Source organism: Anas acuta, chromosome 2, assembly GCF_963932015.1.
Source record: "Anas acuta chromosome 2, bAnaAcu1.1, whole genome shotgun sequence".
NCBI classification, from domain to species: Eukaryota; Metazoa; Chordata; class Aves; order Anseriformes; family Anatidae; genus Anas; species Anas acuta.
Genome location: NC_088980.1, coordinates 157,293,261 through 157,311,405, shown reverse-complemented (window position 1 = coordinate 157,311,405; position 18,145 = coordinate 157,293,261). Strand labels below are relative to the sequence as shown.

General features: G+C 53.6%; 1 protein-coding gene across 11 annotated transcripts in view; it reads right to left on the bottom strand.

The window, feature by feature from the left end:
* ARHGAP39 (Rho GTPase activating protein 39) overlaps positions 1-18,145 on the bottom strand; it is an 82,248-nt gene that overhangs the window by 16,384 nt on the left and 47,719 nt on the right. For all 11 annotated transcript variants that reach the window (XM_068672807.1, XM_068672809.1, XM_068672806.1 and 8 more), the window contains exon 2: positions 5,814-6,248. In XM_068672807.1, the coding sequence (XP_068528908.1) occupies positions 5,814-6,248 (435 nt within the window). The remainder of the gene's footprint in view (positions 1-5,813; positions 6,249-18,145) is intronic.

Below are 18,145 nucleotides of genomic sequence, written 5' to 3'. Positions count from 1 at the left end.
TTGGGTCTTTAACAGATGATGGAAGAGAATAGAGTAGAGTAGAGTAGAGTAGAGCAGAGCAGAGCAGAGTGGAGTAGAGTAGAGTAGAGCAGAGTAGAGTGGAGTAGAGTAGAGTAGAGTAGAGTAGAGTAGAGTAGAGTAGGGTGGAGTGGAGTGGAGTAGAGTGGAGTAGAGTAGAGTGGAGTGGAGTAGAGTGGAGCGGAGTGGAGTGGAGTGGAGTGGAGCAGAGTGGAGTAGAGTAGAGCAGAGCAGAGCAGAGCAGAGTGGAGTAGAGTAGAGTGGAGTGGAGTAGAGTAGAGTGGAGTGGAGTGGAGTGGAGTGGAGTGGAGTGGAGTGGAGTGGAGTAGAGTAGAGTGGAGTAGAGTAGAGTAGAGTAGAGTAGAGTAGAGTAGAGTAGAGTAGAGTAGAGTAGAGTAGAGTAGAGTGGGATGGGGATGGGGATGGGATGGGTTGGGATGGGATGGGTTGGGATGGGATGGGATGGGGACGGGGATGGGATGGGATGGGATGGGATGGGATGGGATGGGATGGGATTTATAACACCAGCCCCATGCAGAGGGCAGGGGTTATGGATATTCACCAACATCGCTCCCACTCCTCCCGCTAATAGCTCTGCCGCTCTGTTGGCCAAAGCCAACACAGGTAGAAGGGGCGAGTGCCAAAAAAAGCCTTTTTTGGGCACATTCTCATTTACCACATCGCAGTTGGTTGTACCATGTGCACGCCGTGCCCCTCCCGCGCTCGTTAGCCACGTTATTAATCGTTGTCGAAGGGCAACGCGTTCTGATATTGCTCCTACTTACGGCCGGTATTTACTCGGGGAGCAGAGGAAAGGTCTTTTTGTCTTTTTTTGCCTTTATCTCCGCTGAGGGCTGTGCAAATCGTCAGGCTCGTTTGCAAATTATTAGACATTTGATCCGCACCAGAACGTAACGGCAAACATCTGGAGGAATAACTTCCTCCTGAGCAGTTCTCTAAGCCACCGCGTTAACCAGCCCCACGTACACATTAAGGCGCTCGCGTTAATAAAATTCAGATCAGATGTTGGTTTCGGGAGAAGAAAACAAATCTTCCTAATAGGATAGACCTCAAAGAATTTATTCAAGCAAGTGGCAATAAAATTAAGCTTCTGTCAAAGCTAATTTTAATGAGACTTCTGAGCCCTGAAATTATGACGGCGTTGAATTGCTTAATCCCTTTTCCCTCTCCAACGCACGTGAAGGCGCGTGCCTCCTCTTTCGTGACACTCAGCCTCTTCTCAAGGGAAAGGCGTCAGCTCTCTCTTATCGTGCTGTACCCATACCCACGACTGCAGCGTCCCCTCCACGGCGGGCAAGCCTTGGTAGGTTTGATGGAAGGGGACCGATGCTCACAAAGCTTCCTAAAGAAACTGTGGAAAAAATACTTGAGGTTTATGGCAGTGGTTGTTGGGAGAAGACCTCCAGGAAACTCAAGGTCCAGAAGACCTCAAGGAAGCTCAAGGTCAAGAAGACCTCAAGGAAACTCAAGGTCCAGAAGACCTCAAGGAAGCTCAAGGTCCAGAAGACCTCAAGGAAACTCAAGGTCAAGAAAACCTCAAGGTATTTCAAGGTCAAGAAGACCTCAAGGAAGTCCAAGGTCTAGAAGACCTCATGGAAACTCAAGGTCTAGAAGACCTCAAGGAAGTTCAAGGTCCAGAAGACCTCAAGGAAGCTCAAGGTCAAGAAGACTTCAAGGAAGTTCAAGGTCCAGAAGACCTCAAGGAAACTCAAGGTCAAGAAGACCTTCAGGCAAGTTCTTAGAATCACAGAATGTGCCGAGGGACCCACAAGCATCATAGGATCCAAATCCTGAAAAGCATGGAAAGTCCAACTCAAGGTGCTCCCCAGCACCCGGTCCCTGCGTTAGGGTCATCAGCAGGGAGGTGTCCTCCAAGGAACCAACTTCAGAAACGTTTATGGGTTGGTTGCCTGGGATTTGTTTAATCCCTTCCCGAACCTGCAGCAATATCCACCTCCCATGGGAACATACTCCAGACACCCGCTACATGCTGTGTACCTCACTTTGTCCCCTCCCTTCCCAAAAAAATACACAAAAAAATCACCTGATCATCAGCAGTTCCGTACAACCTTACATTTTTCAAGGCTCTTGCAAATAAAGGGCACCAAGCGTGTTCCCTTCAATCTCAGGGCAAAACTGTGCTGGCTGGGACTCTGGGAGCAAGGTGAGGATGGGACCCGGGCTCCCCAAGCCTCCATCCCTGCTCGTGCCCACCCACCAGGAGGTCCGAGGAGCCATGCACAAATTCTAGATGGTTTCCAATCACTTGGTGCAAAGGATCTTTGGCAGAGCAACCCCAAAGCGCAGTCGTTGTGGTGTCGCTGATGAGTTTGAGTTCGTTATCGTGGTGATGAGCTCTTGCTGATGAAGCTGCCAAGGGGACTGAAGGCAGGTATCGAATCCATCCACAGTGCCACGAGTTACAGGCTGAAGCTCTCCAAGGAGGAGACCCCAAGGTTTCTCTGCGCAAACAGAGGCCGTTTGATCTTCTGGAGTAACCAAGGGTCTTTGATTGCCCCCATGAAGTTACCAAAACTGCGTGCGCCTCGCTGCGCCCAAGCCCAGGTCAGGCTGGTGCCGGTCTCCAAAACCCCACCAGCAAAACCCTTCTCTTATTTTTGGCTCACACGGCAGCGGGGATGCTGCGTGAGGCCAGAACCAAGCTCTGAGTCACCGGGCAGAGGCAGGAATTCCCGAAAGCTCCATGCCCGTGTCCTTCTGTCCCCGTCCTGCCGTCTCCATCCTCCTGCGGCTCCGGACGGACTCAAGGCGAGGAGGTGGTTTAGCCATGGGACGCCGTAGGCCAAGCCAACGGTTGGTTTTTGGGGATCTTGAAGGTTTTTTCCAACCTAGGTGACCCCAGAGTGCAGGGCGGTGGAGAGGGGACCACGTTGTCCCCAGTTGTGCCGTCCCCGTGCGGGTGCTGAGCGAGGTTCGGCGGGGTCGGCGACGTATCCACTGCAAACGGGGCAGAGCAAGAACCAGGAAAGAAACGGCAGAATTGGGGCTTTTTCCTCCTTCTCAACCTGCCCAAACGCTGGCAGTGCCCATGCAGGGCTGTGAGGGGCTGGGGAGGTGCAGAACACTCTGATTTTAGCAGCCCACGCGGGGCGACGTCTGTTGTCTCAGCAGGCTAACTCCGACAACCGTGGTTGCATCTGAGCTCGCACTGATGAGGCCAAAAGCCCTGGTGGTGATTTTTTGGGATTTGGGATCCCCCAAGCACAGGGAACAGCCTCCTCCTCCTCAGCACGACGCGTGGCAAAATCCTTGGGTCCACCCAAAGCCCCCACGACGGTGCCGCCGCATCCCCGCCACGGACCCAAGGAGCTGGAGGGTACCCTCAGCCTAACAGCTACTCCTAAGCCCTATCAAGGGAATAAAACTGCTAATTAGGGGAAAAATTAACTTAAAATGGCTCCAGAGGAGCTCCCCCTCTGGCTCCTGTCCCCCTGCGCCCCCCACCCCAGTTCCTACCCAAGCCCCGTTTGATGAATTGTGAAGCATCAAGAAAAAGGGACTGCACCTCCAGCAGAGCTAAAAAAAAAAAAAGTCTAATCATGTTTTTTTTTTCTTTTTTTTTCCTTTTTCCCCCCTGGAAGAGGAGGTGGCACCGCTTCCCAGCGGCTCTGAGCGCTGCTTTTATTTTTAAAAGAAGGGAAAGTGACGTGCCCGAAAATAGCACAGCGCGGTGGCAAAAGCCAGGAATAGAAAATGAAATCCCAGCACCTAATCCCCTGCGCTAATCGCCGGACCGCAAGGCTTCATACGCTTAATTACAGCCGCTGCTTCTAAAAAAGAAAAAAAAAAAGAAAAAAAAAGGGGAAAGAGATGTTTTTCTTTGCTGTTATGTAAACTGCACATCGGGCCGGATGCCCTGCGCACGCGTTGGATGGACACTCAGCTCCCCCGAGCCTGTTGTGCAGACAGAACACAAAAAATCAGCAGGACGTGGACGGAGAGCTTTGCCCCAATTTGCCCCAAAGCGCTTTGCCCCAAGGAAATGCCAGATGGGAACGATTTTCCCCCAAATATTTGAAAGCAGCACGAGGAAGGGGGTTAAACTCCAGCCTTCACCCCGCAAACGTCTCCCCGTGGAGCTCGCGGCGTTCGTCGGGTGCCAGAGAGCAAAAAGCAAGAGGAGGGAAAACAAGAAGAGAAAATCTCTGTTTTAGCCCCATTTGCTGAAAAACCTGCAATTTCCTGCTGTGTTTCCTGCTGGGGGGAATGAGGTCCCAGAGGAGTTCACATTTTGGGGTGGGATCCCACCTCGGCTGCCTGTGGCGTTCCAGATTTTGGGAGCAAAAAGGGGGCTCCCCTTTTTTTGGGGCTCCCCTTTTTTGGGGGCTCCCCTCCTGGGCTCTGCAGCCAGCAAGGTCCCGTTTTGGGTAGGGGTCTCTAAGAGACCCCCCTCCCCTGGCTATTTCGGCTCAGCTCCACTTAATCCAGGGAGATTTAAGGGTTGCATTTTATCTTATTTTATCTTTAGGGTTGCATTTTATCTTACTTTATCTTTATCTTATTGGGTTTCAGAACCGGGGATGGGAAAACCTGCGAGAAAAGGGCAGGTTTTGGGAAATAACGTGGGCACCATTTCGGAGCGGGTGGGATTTGGGTGAAGACACCCAAAAAAACAAACAAACAAAAATTTTCTGTGGCACAGGGGTCCACAGAAAGCTCCCCTGGGGCCCCGCACGGACCGAGGCGCAGAGAAAATTTGGGACCGAAACCTTGCTGAAATGAGTTTAAGGCTCAAAGCTGTGAAAATTCGGGCAGGGGATTCAGGCAGGTGACCTCCAGAGCCCCCTTTCAACCTTGGCTCTCCTGTTGAGAAGAAAAAAGCACCAACAAGGCAAAAAAAAAAATAATAAACACCATGCCTGATGCAGCTCTCCTACGTTTTAGGGCTCACAGGGGCACAAAATAAGCACGTCACACAGAAATTCACATTTTTCCAGCTTGTGGAACAACAACAGAACGCGGAGGGGCCCCGGGCACGGAGAAGCCATCACCACCATCCAAAATCCATTTTTAATTTGCACAGCTCGTGTTTGGCTTTATCCACCCCTGGCCACTTCTGGAGACAGAACCTCGGTGTCCCTGGGGATTTCCTGCAGGTCGGCAGCCAAAATCCCCCCTTCCCTCCTCAAAATCTCAGCTCCTGATGCAGAAAGCCCCCGGCCACGGAGCAAACCCCCCGCCCAGCATCCTGGGCTGCTCTGACGGCCACAGAAGTACCCAAATCCATGTGTTTTTAACCAGTTTTCCCCGTGCCCTGCTGGAAATGTACCCAGCGGGCTCAGCCCATGGTGTTGCCCCTTCCCCGAGCCAGATGTGGCACGGACCAAACCCCCAAGGGGACCAACACGTCACCCCCAGCTGGAAATCTCCCACGGCACACCAATATTTGCTCTTTTGAGTGGCACCCAATTTTTTTTTTAATTTATTTTTATCTGCCCCCAGGCAGGAGGGAGGAAGCACATACGGGGAAAAAGCTTTTAAACCTGCAGCACCAGGGAATTATTTTGGAAAGAACACCTCAGCGAGTGCTAACGAGGAGGAGCAGCTCCCGCGGGTGCTTGCACCTCTTCCTCCACTACTCAACTCATGAGCAAACCATAAACCTTAAAAGACATCAGACCTCCCTAGGGGAGCTTCCTGATGAATTTCTCCCCCCTGCAGGACCAGGACTTCGCTCTTTGCCCCTCCACGGTGGTGGCCAAAGTCCCCCGGACCCCGCGGCACCACGGCGCCCCATCACCATCCGCCCTCACCTCTCCGTTTCCTCCTTCACCACGGCGTACTGGGTGGACTGGCGGCCCGACCTCGTCTGCTCGGGCACCTTCTCGCCGCCCTCCAGCTCCTGCTCCAACGAGGAGCTGGTGCTGCCCTCCCTGCTGACATTGCTGCTCCGCCCGGGGCTGTTCTCCGTCGAGGCTCGCGGCGACTCCGTGTTCTGCTTCAAGGTCTGCAGCTTGGCCAGGGGGATGATGTCGCAGTTCTGCGGCCGGTGCCACACCGTCCGCTGCGTGGTGGCATTGTAGTAGTAGAAGCGGGAGGTGTTGGGGTCGAAGAGCTCCCACCACTGGTTCTCATTCGTGCGCTTGATGCGCACGCCGGCCGGCGGGTCCCAGACGCACTCCCCCGTGATGAGGTTGGCGTACATGCGCTCCCGCGTCCGAGGCTCGATGATTTCCACCCATTCCAGCCTGCGGGGGAGCAAGCAGAGAGAGGAGGGGGGTTTAAACGGCAAGGCAGGGCTTGAAACGTGAAAATAGATTTAATTAACTCGTCATCGCGCCGACAACGGGAATCAACCAATTTTTCAGATTACCCCGAGCACCCCAGGCGTCACCTTTTGCTAATCCAGAGGATGCTGAGGCTTACAACCAGCCAGGTTTTATTCAAACTCTTCGTTTTTTTTTCTTCTTGTTTTTTTTTTTTTTTTTGGTGTGTGTGGGCTTAAGTAAAAAGATAACGGGGATGTTCTTATGAATGAAAAGTCCTTCCGTGGGATTTGTGCCCGTCTGCGCTCCCCGGTCTGAGTGCTGCGAAGGAGCAGGTTGGGAGAATAAAGCTGGAGGCCACTTCCAGCTTTGTGGAGTCCCAACATTTCCTCCAGGTCCCCCCCTGAAGGCTTTAATTTGGGGCCTGGCGTGGCGCAGCACTTCTCATTTTTGGGATTTTGGCCCCGGATCGACATCAGCACGGGACAACCCGTGCGTGCACCCCGACACGGTGATGGGGTCACGGGTACGGGTGCAGCACAACTCCTCTGGGTGCCAGGAGCGGGCTCGGCCCAGAATCATCATTATTTACCAAATCCACCCAAAATGGAGCGGGGAAGTCGGCTGCAATCTCTGGTAGCCAAAGGGGTTTGGGGCCACCACGCTGCAGGAGCATCGGGCACAGCCCACGGGAGTGCAGACCTTAGAGGAGTTTATAAGTGGTGAATTGCAGGGAAAGGGGCTCAGGGACCCACTGAAAAAGCTCCAAAAAGCCCAGGAACTCACCCCAAAGCCCCAACTCCCTGCGCTGCCCCAAAAAGGAGCCCGACTGACGCGCAGGTTCCATTTCTGAGAGCATAAAGACAGATGAGGGGAACCCTGGGCTCATTTCAGCTCAGTAACATTTTTCAGAAAGCCACAAAAAAAAAAACAAAAAACAAACAAACAAACAAAAAAAAACAAAACAAAAAAACAAAACCCAAAAAACAAATCTTTGAGCCAGAGCAGCCTCCTCTTCCCATTTCGGGCCAGGCTGCTCACCCTGCGCTTCCCTAGGGACGGGGCGATGCCGCGCCGCGTGCCCGGAGAGCCCGTGACACCACCCAATGACGAGCAGCTTCAATTCCAACCTATTTGGCACTTAAAACGACGTGGGGTTTATTGATAACCGCAGTTACGAGGGGGAAAAACTGCCGAGCCAGCATCTTTCTGTAGCAGAGCACAGCGGGGTCAGGGGATGGGGTCGATGCCGTGCGCGCGCCTCGTGGGGAAGGAAGCGACCCACGGCAAGAGGGGGAAGGAGCCGGGGGGGGCAAATTCCTCTTAAATCAGTTCTTTTCTGAGCAGATTCCACTCAAAATGACGTTTTTCTGGCAGCCCTCGGGTGATTGCTTGGTGGCGGGGATGCTCGCCTGCCATACAGCTTGCCACCCATTAACAGACCCTGAGAAGGAGCAAACTACACCCAGAAGCATCCAACTACAACCTGAAGCACCCAACTACACTCAGAAGCAACCAACTACACCCCAAAGTGCCCAACTACAACCTGAAGTGCCCAACTACACCCAGAAACACCCAGAAGTGTCCAACTACAACACAAAGCACTCCAATACACCCAGAAGCATCCAGCTACAACCTGAAGCACCCAACTACACCCAGGAGCACTCAAGTACAACCCAAACTGCCCAACTACAATCTGCAGTACCCAAATACACCCATAAGTGCCCAACTACAACCCAAAGCGCCCAACTACAACGTGAAGCACCCAACTACACCCAGAAACACCCAGAAGTGTCCAACTACAACCCAAAGCACTCCAATACACCCAGAAGCATCCAACTACAACCTGAAGCACCCAAATACACCCAGAAGCACCCAACTACACCCAAAAGTGCCCAACTACACCCCAAAGTACCCAACTACATCCTGAAGTTCCCAACTACACCCAGGAGCGCTCAAGTACAACCCAAACTGCCCAACTACAACCTAAAGTACCCAACTACACCCAGAAGCACCCAACTACACCCCAAAGTGCCCAACTACACCCTGAAGCACCCAACTACACACAGAAGCAACCAACTACACCCCAAAGTGCCCAGCTACAACCCAAAGCACCCAACTACAACGTGAAGCACCCAACTACACCCAGAAGTAGCCAACTACACCCAGAAACACCCAATTACACCCAGAAGTGCTCAAGTTGCTTTGATTCTCTGCCTCCAAGCAGCACAACTTGGTTCGTTACGCACGTGGCACCCTGCAGGAATGTTCTGCTCCAGATTTGTTTTACTTAAAATGTGTTTTGCTTAAAAATTATTTTACTTAAAATTTATTTTTTTTTAAAAAAACTCGTTTTACTTAAAACGTGCTTTGCTTAAAATTTGTTTTACTTAAAAATTGTTTCAGCCACCAGGGACAGTTCCTCGGTGCCAAACCTTCGAAAGCCCTGGCTGATGAGCGCACGGAGAACTGCTGAGCGTCAGCAGTTAGCAGGGTATCAAAGTGCTTGGAGCGAGGGCTTGTTCCCGCACCGGTGGTTTCAGTGCCAATTAATATTTTTTACGAAAAGACATCATTAACCTGAAAGGTGTAACAATTCCTTCCTAAACAGACTGAAAGAGGGAGCTGGAAAAAATCAGGGTTGGCCACGCAGCGCATCTTGCTAGAGTAAAAACGCTTCGAGCGCGATGGGGTTACCAAACTTTGGGGGCAGCAGCCCCAAAACACTAGGAAACCTCGATCCCAGTGCCCCTGCATCCTGCTGATCACACGGCACTGTGCAGTGAGTGCCAAGGGTGGAGCGATCCCAAATAGATGCAGACTGATAAAAACCCCAAAAAACAACCGCGGGAGATGCGCAGATGGGTTCCCATATAACCATATATCCTTATAACCATAAATCAGTTATGCAGAAACTCTCGGAAACCCCCAGCTTTGGCACCTCAGGGATGGATCCCCAAAAAAACAACGTGAGTTTTCCAGACCAGCCCTCTGGCCATAATCAGTAAATCAAAAACTCTTCAAGCTTTTTGCATGCAGCCTCAAGTGCTCACAGCATCTCGTGACCCAAAACACAATTTTTTTTACACAAAGAGCCATTCATGATCTACCCCAATATCTAGGATAGAAAGGAACCGTGGAAGAAAACCGAGAAAGCGAGGTTCTGTGAATTTCAAGCTAATTTAAGAAACCGGGAGAAGCAGAGAAGAACCAAGACGGGTGGCAAGGATGTGATGGATGCAGAGCTCCTCCGGGCTGCTGTTGAATTTTGGAAGCCACCACGAGGATGGGGATGCTTGGGGATGCTCAGGGACCCCTAAAGTGGAGCAGATGCAATTGCCAAGTACCTGAACCATTGGTAATTGTGACCAAACGTGGTCATGCTGTCACCAAACTGTCTCCAGTGTCTCTCCCACCCTCCCAGCAGACCACTGCAAGCAGGACCCAGAGGAATAAGAGCTTCAGACGCTCGTGGAGTTCGGTCTCTCCGCTCCCTGCCGCTTACTAAATCCGTCCCGACCAGACGGAGAGCTCCAGGGGAAAACACAGAGCACGCCTCTCGTGCGGGTGTCAGAACCTGTTCCACTCAAGGCTCGCCTTGGCCACGTTACGTTTATTAGATTAGAAACCAGGCCGGGTTTAGAGGCAGACACGAGCTCTGCCGTGCGCGCGGGCATGCCCTGGGGCTGGCAGGGCATTTTGGCACCGCGTTCTCCGGGAGCTGCGGGCTCCTCGGGGCATCGTGCCCTTCCTGCTGTCACCCTGCATCTCGTGGGCACCCGGACTGGAATGTCCCCAGTTGCTGCTTGCTGCTGGGAGGGAGCCAGGGCTCAGAGCATGGAGCGCCGAGCCTTGCCGTGACGCATCCCCAATGCCCACCCAGCCTTCAGCTTCCCAGGGGGCTTCGAGCGGTGCTGGGGAGGTGCTGGGATCCCCAAAACCCACCTGGATTGGGGCTGGGCACCAGCTCGGGGGCCCTGATGGGGCAGGGGGGGGACAGGGTGGATATGGGGGTGCCTCCAACCTCAGCCACTCTTCTGTGAAGATCCCCAAAAGCAACCATGGACCTGACCATGTCCCATCACCAAACCACATCCCTCAGTGCCACAAAAAAGGATCCATTTTGAACACTTTTCATGAATTTGCACTCCCCAAATTTGTCATGGCACAGCAAGCCCAAGTGCTCTCCATCCCCTCCGCCTACAGATTTTGGGGGGCGATTTGCCCAAAGAAGAGGGCTCGAGGCGTTCCTCAAGCTGTGGGACACCGTGGGTAATGCTCCTTCCCGTGCCAACCCCTCCAAGCTCCTTGTGGCCCCATGAGATGCCCCCCAAGCTGGTCAGCCTGGGAAAAAAATATTTTCAGTTCAACAGAATCCCATTTAAAACCTTCAAACAAGCAGAACTTTTCCTCTTCAACACCGGCCTGTTGTACGACGTGCCAGAGGAGACGGGATTTGGTGGTGGGACTCAGGGTTCAGGCTGATGGCTGGACTTGATGATCTTGAAGGTTTTTTCCATCCTAAATCACTTGTTCTATGATTCTAAGAGCACTGAAGGTCCTTTTCCTGCTGCGTGGGGGTGCTCGAAGGCACCTCAAGCCCCTTCCCCAGCCACCCCCGTTGCTGCTCGGAGCCTGACGACAGCTCCGGCGCTCGCACGGAAAACCCAAAAGTCGTCTCAAGGGAATTTGGCAGCTGACAACACGAGGCAGGATGGTGTGGATTTACAACTCGGAGGTGATTTGCAATCTAAATCGCACCCCCCCGAGTGATTCCGGGCCCCGGCTGCACCACGGAGGCAAATGTGCCACCGCTGCGGGCGCTTGGCTTGGAACGCGCCCTGAGAAAGCGCCGGGGCCGCTCGCTCCCAGCCCGCCTGGTGGGGAGGCAGAGCCATAACAGAGGGAATTTTTGCATAGGGCTGAGCCTCCCGGCTCTCTGCCACGGCTCCTGCTGCCTCCTTCCCTCTCTGATAGCTGGAGGAAGCGATGGGGATCACCTGGAACGCTCCTTTTTAATATCACGATCGCTATGGGAACCGGAGAGACTTTGCGCGCGCCTTCGCCTCTTTGCGAGGTCTGCTCAAGCAACAAAGGGCCAGGAAAACGAAATCCAACTTCCCTCATCGTGGGCGAGCTCCGAGGAGAAGCTGATAGGATGTGTGAGGAGCAAAACCCAGCTGGTTGGAATGCAACTGCTGAAGCCCACAGCCCGCTGTGTCCAAACGGTGACCACGAGGGACACGTCTCCATCCCTCGAGGCAAAAAGTGACCACCGAAAGTGTCACCATGTCCCCATCATGAGCCAGCTCTGCCAAGGATGCCCAGGAGCTGAGACCTGATGGAGACGCCCAATGCTCTCCAGCTTCTACCAGGGGTCGAAGGAGCCAGGATCTGGGGTGAGCAACACCAGGGGTGGCACCAGGCACCCAGCACCAGGCTGTGACACGAAGCCCCGCGATGCCCAACGCGTGTCCCGGTGGGGAGACAGGAGCAGGAGGCTTCCATGCCTTGTCTTTTCTCCGTTCCCATAGAAACGAAGCTCAGATGGAGGTGGCAAAAGAAAATTAAGGCTTCCGTAAAGGAATCCACCAGGAGCTGGCGTGCGCGCGTCGGGCACGGGGAGCGGCTGATGGATAAAGAGGGGAGGAAAAAAAAAGGAACCTGAAATAAAGCCAGGGGAGGAGGACTCAGTTCAAACAGGGGTGGGGGCGTTCCCGCACTGAAGTCTTCCTTTGTTGGGCATGAAGCTGAATTAATAAGCTACGTCAAACTGAGATGTCAGGGGGAAAAAAAAAAAAGGTTGAAAACTCCACGGAATGAGCAGCGAGGAGATGGTTTCCAGTCTGGAGTTCAGGGCCTGGTGGTAACGTGCTTAGAGCCCGTCGGGGTCCTCCTGGAGGAATCCCCCGCGCCCTCACGGGTTGGGAAGGTGGCCCAAGGGTCAGGAAGGATGGGGCAGGACGTGGGCAACCCCATGGGGCAGCCCCACGGGGAAAAGCTGGGATCTAGGGTGGATGTGGGGCCGGTTCTTCGTTCCTTTTCTCAGGACGCCTTTCGTCGGTCGCTCTGCAGTTCCTTGGCAGGGGGGGGTTAGGAGACAACCAGAGGAAATTACTTTCCGTAGCACGCAATTAAAGCGTGGAATGCACTTGGTGGTTGAGCCAAAAAACACAACCGGGGTTCAGAGGAGAACGCGAGGAGCTCGGGGAGGACGAGCCCGCGGGGGCGGCTGTGAAATTGGACTCCCAGCCGCGGCCGGCACGGCGAGGTCCTGCTCCGCTCCCCGAATTTCACCAAATTCGTCTCGTTGGAGGGGGTCTCCGGGACCACCAAGCCCAACCCAGGTGGATCCCTGTCCCGGGGAGGTGTAGGAAGAGGCACGGAGGTCTCAGACGCCCCCCACTGCCCATTTTGTGCTGATGACTTTGGTGTCATCTCAGAGCTTCTGGCGCAGAGGACACGGGGACGCGGCACGGGCTTTGGAAAGAGGATCGGGCGGCTCCGATGTCCTCCCCTCTTATCAGGGCAAGTTCGACCTCTGGCGAGGGCAGATGCTCCCAATCCAAACTTCACTGGGCTATGCCTTATCTCCTTTAACCCCCCCGAAAGCGGAGGAAGCTGCCAGAAAGCTGATAAGAGAAACAGGCTGGGGATGAATCCAGCGGCCGCGTGAAAGCTGCTCAGCCTTTAGCTGGAGGTTATTGGAGCCTCTCTCTGAAAACCTCCTCCCCGGGCACCCAGTCGGTGTGCTCTCTGGAGGTGGCTCGGGTCGTGCACCAAAATGAGGGTGGCGGAGGTTGGAGGCTCCTCCGGGTCCCCCCTGCCCCACCAGGGACCCCCAGCCCCAAATCCAGGTGGATTCGGGGATCCCCAAGGAGGAGCCCCCAGCCAGAAGGATCCAGCCTGGTTTTATTTCAATCCCTACACGTGTTCCTGGCCAAACCAGACAAGACCTCTCACGCATCATCCACGCTGCTCTTCTGGGGACATGGGATGGGTTCGGCCCAAGCAGAGCTGGGTTTTGGGGGTGTCTCCCCCCCGGTGTCAGTGTTGTGCTCGCAGACCCGAATTTTCAGCCCTGAAGTTTCTAAAAATTAAACCGACTAAAGAAGATCACCCCAGCACGGGGACGTGCCAGCGCTGGCTCTGACGCTGCTTAAAAAAAATAATAATAAAAAAAAAATCTTATTTTGCTTTTCCAAATGAAATCTTCAGAGGAAAGATGATTAATGCGTTATTAATAGCAATAATCTCCCCGCGATATTGGAAGTGTGAAACACTGAGAGGAATGCTTTGAACTTTACGCTATCTGCCAGAAGCCCGCAGACAAGCAGGAACCTGTCTCAATTTCACAAAAATCAGGAGGAAAAAACTTCCCCCTGCCCCCAAAACCTCTGCGGGAAGGGAGTTCTCCGAATCCCATCGCCTCAATTCCCAGCGCTGGAAAACGAGCACGAGCATCAGCATCCCAAAGGGTGACTGACCCCTTTTAGGGGAAAAAATGGCTTTTAGGGGAACAGAAATCAGGATTACGGGCAGGGGAAGAGCTCTTGGCTGGCAGCTGGCCCCGTGCTGGAGGGGTGGTGAGGGAGCGGAGCAGGCGCGGATTCCAGAGCGGTCGCAGCTGCCGAACCCCAGCCAAATGTGCGGGGCGCTCCTGGCTTTCATTTTTTTTAAATTTTGACTCCTTGAGTAAGAAAAAAACTCGTTTTGGTGCCGCCGTGACTTTGAGCTGACCTAATCTTGAAGGACCTAATCTTAATTTATGGCTTCAGAAAGCGAACGCGGGGACGAGCCGAGTGCGGAGTGCGAGCCCCTCAATCCGCACCCTGATGGGTTTGATTTGGGGTCCCCGTGCCGAGCTGGCCCTTCCCCAAATAATCCATGCAGTGGGGAGGAGAGGAGGACGTTGGATGATGCTGGGGGAATGTGGTGGCAGCTGCTCCCGAGCAGGTGATGCTCCCCATTTTGGGGCCAAAAGCGGCCACCTGTCCGCCTCCGGACGCGGTTTCATTTCCCATCGTGGCTGGGTTGGGGGCGAGGGGGGGGGAACAGGCGGTGCAGCCCCCGTTTAACCCTTTTGGCTGCTGCACGTCCTGCTGATGCAGAGCTCAGCCCCCCAAAAATCCCCGGGACGCTGGGAGCAATTAGAGGCTGTAAGACAAGATGACCTTTCCCCGCGGCACGGGGAGATTGCCAGCAAGCGCCGAAATATCAGATAACCTCTCGGCGCTGTGCTGGGAGGAAGAGGACGCTTGGAAGCCGCCCTCCCCCTCTTCCCGACGGCATCGGGGTGGTATTTGTAGGACCTGCAGAAAATGCTGTAAGACAGAGAGCGCTCGTTGCTTCGGAGCGCCGCGCTGCTAGCCCTGGATGGAAACCTAGACAGCAATCTCATTTAGAAAAACAAAAACAACAAAAAAAGAACAGAAACCACAAAAAAAAAAAGAAAAAAAAAGAAAAAAAAAGAAAAAAGAAGAAAAAAAGAAAAAAGAAGAAAAAAAAGAAAAAAAAAAGAAAAAAAAGAAAAAAAAAGAAAAAAAAAGAAAAAAAAGAAAAAAAAGAAAGAAAAAAAAGAAAAAAAAAGAAAAAAAAAAGAAAAAAAAACCCTTGGCAGAGCAGCAGGAAGCCTGCTGCTGGCAGGTGGACACGGCACAAACCCCTCCACCCCGTGCAGAAATCCAAGAGCCGTGCGCCGAGGGAGGGGGGGGTTCCTGCTGCCCCCCACCCACCAGGACGCGCAGAGGAAAGCCAAACGCCTGCACTGCTCCTCTGGGACACTTGGAGCGGGCCGAGAACGGAGGGGAAAACGCCTGACACCCGGCCATATGCCGTGCTATGACAAATCCCTCCGGTAGCACGCCGCGTGCCCGGGCGCGGGATCCGATCGCTCGGCACAGTTGGTGCGAAATCTGCCACTCAATCTGCCAGCGCGGCTCAGAAGGGAGATAAAGGAGCAAATCCCCCCCCTCCGTCCCCAAAACGCTGCCCCCCAGCACCCAGCACGGCCCCTCGTCTCCCAAGGGATCGATCCTGCCCCAAAACTTTGCGTTTCCAGCGCTGGGTTTATGGAAAGGGGCCCAAAGGCGCCCCCAAAATCCTGAGATTTCAGGGTTTCTACGGGAGGGGAGGTGGGCACCGGGTAAAGTCAACGACACCGCGTGTTCCTGCTCGAAATCAGATCTGTGATTTCTGATACAGCAGCACGTCAGCAAAGCAGTTCAACCTAAAATTTATAATTTTTGGAAGAAAAAAAATGGAATGACAAAGTCCTGGCTCCCTACCTCCGGCATTCTCACGCCAAGCTCCCGTGTGAGATAATAACTGATCCTATCAATGGAAAATTATTGAATTACTTTTACTGCACGATCAGCAGCAAGGCTACCCTTCTGCACCAGGTTTTCCATGTTTTTATGTTTTTTTTTTTTTTTTTTTTTTTTACCATTTTTTTTACCCGGCACAAAATCCCGGCGCTGCTCTACGAGGCAGGCTACCAGAACGCGGCCCCAGCAGAGCAGCCGAAGACTTCCCACGGGTGCCCTTGGGTGAGATGACAAAGTCGATTTTTACGAGGCGCGCGCAGCGAAGCCCGTGAGCAAAATTGCTTTCTGCCCCCGCTCTCCCGGGGGGAAAAGCAGCTGACCTTAAGGAGAAAGTGAACAGCGGCACGACAGGGCTAACCAACCTTGAAACTTCAAAAATGGAATGCCAGAAATAAAAGCGATTTCTTTTTTTTTTTTCTTTTTTTTTTTTTTTTTTTTGGTCGGGCCAGGGCTGAAATTTGGGCGTTTTACCTTGAAAAAAAAAAAGCAGGGATGTCAATGAACTCGTCATCTAACAGGGTGACTTCTACGCACAAATGGCATCGGTGGGGTGAGGAGGAATGCTCTGCTCATCCTTGGCACGGAAGGAAAAGCTGCACAGAGGGCAAAACCCCCGAATTAAAGTGAATAACGTCCCTTGAGAGTGACTTGGCAGGTGCGAGAGCATTTGCTGCCTCCAGAGCCTCCGTTGGCAGCAGCAGAGGATTCCTCTCGGCCCTACGAGCTTGGCCTCCCCGCTACGCATGGATTTATATTGCAGGGGGTTCCCGGAGCCCCCAGGCAGCAGGAGGTCCCTCTGTGAGAGGGGAAGGAAACCTCTAAATCCCCGAAAATGGAAGGAAAAGGAGGAGAAAATTTCAGAGGAGGACGCAGCAAGTGTTCTGGAACGAGGGTTGCCGGGAGAATCGCGTGCGTCTTCCAATAAATCAGTAGATAAATAAATAAATAACCCCCCAAAAAGGGCAGGGACAAACCCCTAAGTGTTCAGTCCTGGGTCTGGGTGGGAGATGGAAAGCATCCAGCGCAGGAGGCACTGCCTGATGTCTCCTTGCCCTGCTTCACAACATTTTAGGTTGGAACAGATCTCTGGAGGTCACCGGGACCAGCTTCCCTTCCTCCCTTGGGTGCAGATGTCCTTGAAGTGATCCTGTTCAGGGCCTTTTTCGGTTTGGTTTTGAAATCTTCACGATGGGGGTCTCGGAGCTGACCACACTTGGGTGATCCCACCACAAGGCCCCAGCGCGGTGCAGCCGTGCATTGCTTCTCCCCCTTCCCGTGCCGCAACCACGGGCAAGCCTGACCCTCTCTTCTCCTCATCAGGGAGGGGAAGGTGGCTCCTAGATCCGCTCCTGGCCCCTTCCCCACGCCGTGAAGCCCAACTCTCACCAAGGCCTGCCATCAACATGACGCCCTCCATGACAACGCAGCAAGGCCTAGGCTGTCCGCCATGTCAACTCCTCGGTGGCCGGGACGTTGTGCCCGTGATTACCGGGCTGCAGCACCAGCACAAGGGCAAAACTTCAAGATTTGGTGTTTTCCAAAGCCTGCAGAAGCCAAACTTCTAAGATTTTGCCCCAAAACCTCGTAGTTTTTCTGTTCCGGGCACTGCAGCACGCGGGATGCCCAACAGAAGGTGAGCGGCTCCGGCCTCGGGCCTGCAGCTCCCTTCCTGTTCCACCGAGCACTTTTTGGGTAAAAACCCCGTTTTGGGGGATTATGGCTTTGCTGTTCTCAGCCAGCAGAGCGGCCCAGAGCCATCTCTGGAGGTTTTACCTTCGTCTTGCTCAGCAGGGTGGCCTGAAACGATCCAAAAAGCCACGTAAAAGCATTCAGCACTTGGCAGCTCCAAGGACCGACCCGCTCCGGAGGCCTGGCCGCGTTATTTCCAGCCGGGGACCAGGGCAGAAACCTGCCATTAAATCCCCAAATCCGGGGCCCGAAGGTGGGCCGTGCACCTCGCTGAGCTGTCGACAGCCTCACGCTGCCTCCGAAAAATTGCCTCGCTTTGTTCTCCTCCTCCCCCGGGTTCCGGGAGAGCCACAGCCAGGCATGGAAAAGAAATGAGTGCTAATTTGGTACGGAAACAAAGGGAAAAGGGCCTCGAACCTCGCAGCTTCTGCAGCGAGCTGGGGCTGTTCAGGGCTTTCAGCCAGCCCTGCCCGCTGCTGGGCTCAGAACCACAGAATTGTAGGGGTTGGAAGGGACCCCAAGAGATTTTTGGGTCCAATCCCCTTCCCAAAGCATGGACAGGCCCTCTCTGTATGATCCCAACCAAGGCCAATGCTTGCAGACCCCAAAATTGGAGCTGCTGCTACCTGTGCTGTGCGTGGCAGCGAGTCCTGCCCTGATAACACATTTTGGGGCTCCTTGTGCTCCTGCTGGATGCCCTCGCATGATAACAGCCCTTGGATTGCTTCGGTGGTGGCCGGCATCTGGGAGATGCTGCCTGCTTCCCAGAGGGGTCTGAAGCACTTGGTGATCAGAATTTAAAAAACAAACAAAAAAAACCAAACCAAACAAACAAACAAACAAACAAACAAAAAAAAAACAAAA